Source organism: Otolemur garnettii, unplaced genomic scaffold, assembly GCF_000181295.1.
Source record: "Otolemur garnettii isolate 467f Iridium unplaced genomic scaffold, OtoGar3 scaffold00432, whole genome shotgun sequence".
Lineage (NCBI taxonomy): Eukaryota > Metazoa > Chordata > Mammalia > Primates > Galagidae > Otolemur > Otolemur garnettii.
This window is the reverse complement of record NW_003852827.1, coordinates 12,230-15,183: the sequence shown is the minus strand read 5'-3', so window position 1 is coordinate 15,183 and position 2,954 is coordinate 12,230. Positions and strand designations below refer to the sequence as shown.

Sequence of the window (2,954 nt, the reverse complement as noted above, 5' to 3'; positions counted from 1 at the left end):
TGGATCTTCACTTGCTTAATTTAGACCATCTGTCCAGTCAAGCTTCAGTTACCTTAAAATAATACTGCCATTGAGATCTGCTGTGTTCCTTTTAATAATGGGATGTTTTTCCTCTGTGACCACTCTTACATTGTGTTTTTACATATATTATGGAGATATATGTGTGTGTGTATGTTTGCATATAAACTCCAAATGCTGTCTGGGTTCACATCCCGTTCAGGAAAGTTTTCATCCTAAGTACACTATGTTAAAGTTTGTCATTTCTCTTTTCCCTCTTCTCCCTTATTCTCCTTTCTAGGCAGAAACATTTAGTTGTAATAAAATAAAAGATAATAACAGAGAAGATGGCTGCTTCTACTTCAGGTATTTCTCAAATCATTTCATATTTTTATGTATATTTCATTACAAAGTAATTCAATCTTAGAGATATTTGTGGATTCACCAAGGGAAAAGTAATTTATGATCAGAAAGAAAATGTTACTATCTGTAATGTTTTGTCCAAGATTTTTAGGAAAAGTTATGTTTTGTTTTTAAGTTTCATAAATTGGTTTGGGGGAAGATTAGCATTAGCTAATTAGTACTGTATCAGTATTAGAAACTATCAGCTTCATCAAAAAAGAGATTTTTTATGTTATTAGAGCACTTCATAATTTTTTATTATGTGAGAGATTTCTGTAGTTCTAAAATTAGACCAGTTTTCAGTATTTGAGTTTGAGCATGTTACTTTTTCATTTGGACCTCCATTTCCAAATCAAAAAAGATTATGTCTAAAGTTTCTTTAAAAATTCTTTAAATTAATGGCTCAACTACAACTTGAAGTTTACCTTAAGAGTTGAAAACAATGTAACCTAAACATTTGTATCCTCATGTTGTTTTGAAATTTAAAAAAAGTTTAAATTATTAGTAAAGTCAAAAGGCTTATATTTGTTCAGTGCTTTTTCAGTTTAACTGGTAAAGGAGTAGTTTTTATTATTTTTAAATTCTGTCATAAACTGATGCTTTTTGTTTAATAATTTTAAAAAGGCCCCCTGAACGTGGACTCGTTGTCAAGATAATGTCACATTGCTAAAAACGTTTTTGAATAATCTTGTATAATTTCTGTGACAGACCAGTAACAACATGATCAAATCAGCTCTTGTCTTTGGACTGCTCTTTGAATAACATTGCCATTGGTCTTTTAAGTTATGCTCAAATTATTATATAGAGCAGATTTAGACATCCTAGAAGGAGCAGACTGCTTTTAGTCTATTAAATTTTCTTTCAATGTATAACATCTATTAAAATGTGTGAGAATTGAGCTGTATCATTTATTCCAAAATATTTATGTAATTTTTTCCAGTTGAACTTTATTTTAGCATTCTAAGACATCAATTTGAGGAAAATTTTATTTTATTTTATTTTATTATTTTTTGAGATAGAGTCTTACTATGTCACCCTCGGTAGAGGGCCATGGTGTCACAGCTCACAACAACCTAAAACTCTTCAGGCTTAAGTGATTCTCTTGCCTCAGCCTCCCAAGTAGCTGGGACTACAGGTGCCCACCAGAGTCCCTGACTATTTTCTTTGTTGTAGTTGTCATTGTTATTTGGCAGGCCCAGGCTTGATTTGAACCCCGCCAGTTCCTGTGTATGTGACTGACCCCTAGCCGCTGAGCTACAGGGGCTGAGCCTGAGCCAAACCTTTAAAATAAATATTTTAAAAATAATCACATGTGTTTTATAACTACAGAAGTGATAGTTGTACAACAATGTAAATGTGCTAAATGCCAGTGAATTGTAGACCCTAAAATGAATAATTCTGTGTTATGTGAATGTTACCTCAGTAAAAATATGTATCATATACAGTCAGTTATATGTTATTTCCATATGTTGGATATTTTTGAATGAAGGGAAATATTTTCATTCCTATCTGTTCTTATGAATGATACGCAAAAACTACCTTAATGATCATGAGGTAGGTTAGTGTTTGCATAATATATTTCATTCTTTTAAGTGTGTCCTTTATAAATGGCATTACAGTTTGATAATCTTTGTCTTCTAATTGAAAACTTTAGATCTTACACATTATTAAGCAATTCATTTGTTTTTGGTTCTACTGTCCTACTGTTTGTTTGTTTGTTTTGGGGGTTTTTTTTGCAGTTTTGGCTGGGGCCGGGCTTGAACCCACCACCCCTGGTATATGGGGCCAGCACCCTACTTCTTGAGCCGCCCCATAACAAAGTTAACTAACCTTGGTTTTTTTCAGTTTTTGGCTGGGGCTGGGTACATCCTACTGTTTTTTATTTGATCCAACTCTTCTTTTTCCTTTCTCTTTCCTGTTTTCTTTCTTTTTGATTTACTGTTTGTAATTGTCATTTTCTCCTCTTTAGTAATTTGTTAAGTATATGGGCTTTTCCAGTCTTTTATTTCCTTAGAGAGTATAACGGCATTCGTGCTTAACAGACTAATGCATAATAGGAATTTGTATTTTTTTTACCTTCTCAGCAGTGCATGGATATTAGAACACTTAATTCCATTTTCTTTCAACCAATTTACAGGCCTTTTTTCTTGAGCATGTTAAACCTACAAAGGCATTATTATTCCTGCCTACAGTCAGCATTTATTTAGACTTGTTTGTCTTTTCTGTTAATCTCTTTTTTCCCCAATAAAGGAAATGGTTTCTGCTTTCTTTTAATCTTGAACTTGAAAACTCTCAAGGCTTTCATGTGATGTTTATTTTCCATCTGAGGGAGTTCTTTAGTATTTCTGCTGGTGATGAATTATCTCATTTTTACCTGGAAATAGCTTTATGCCATATATTCAAAGGATATTATCACTGGATAAATTGGCAGTTTGTTACAGTATTTTCGGGCTGCTCTTCACTATCCCATCATTCATTTGAGAAGTCAGTCTTTTTCACTTGAAAAGTCCTTTTCCTTTCTTTAAGCATTCCAAATTTTGCTTTCAACAATTTTA

The 2,954-nt window shown here is 32.7% G+C and overlaps 1 protein-coding gene across 1 annotated transcript in view; it reads left to right on the top strand.

Annotated features, from left to right (window-relative positions):
- Positions 1-2,954, top strand: part of LOC100950196 (structural maintenance of chromosomes flexible hinge domain-containing protein 1-like) — a gene marked incomplete at its 5' end in the record, with an annotated part of 93,201 nt that overhangs the window by 86,245 nt on the left and 4,002 nt on the right. Inside the window, 1 exon segment of the mRNA XM_023509146.1 lies at positions 299-363. Coding sequence (XP_023364914.1) covers positions 299-363 — 65 coding nt within the window.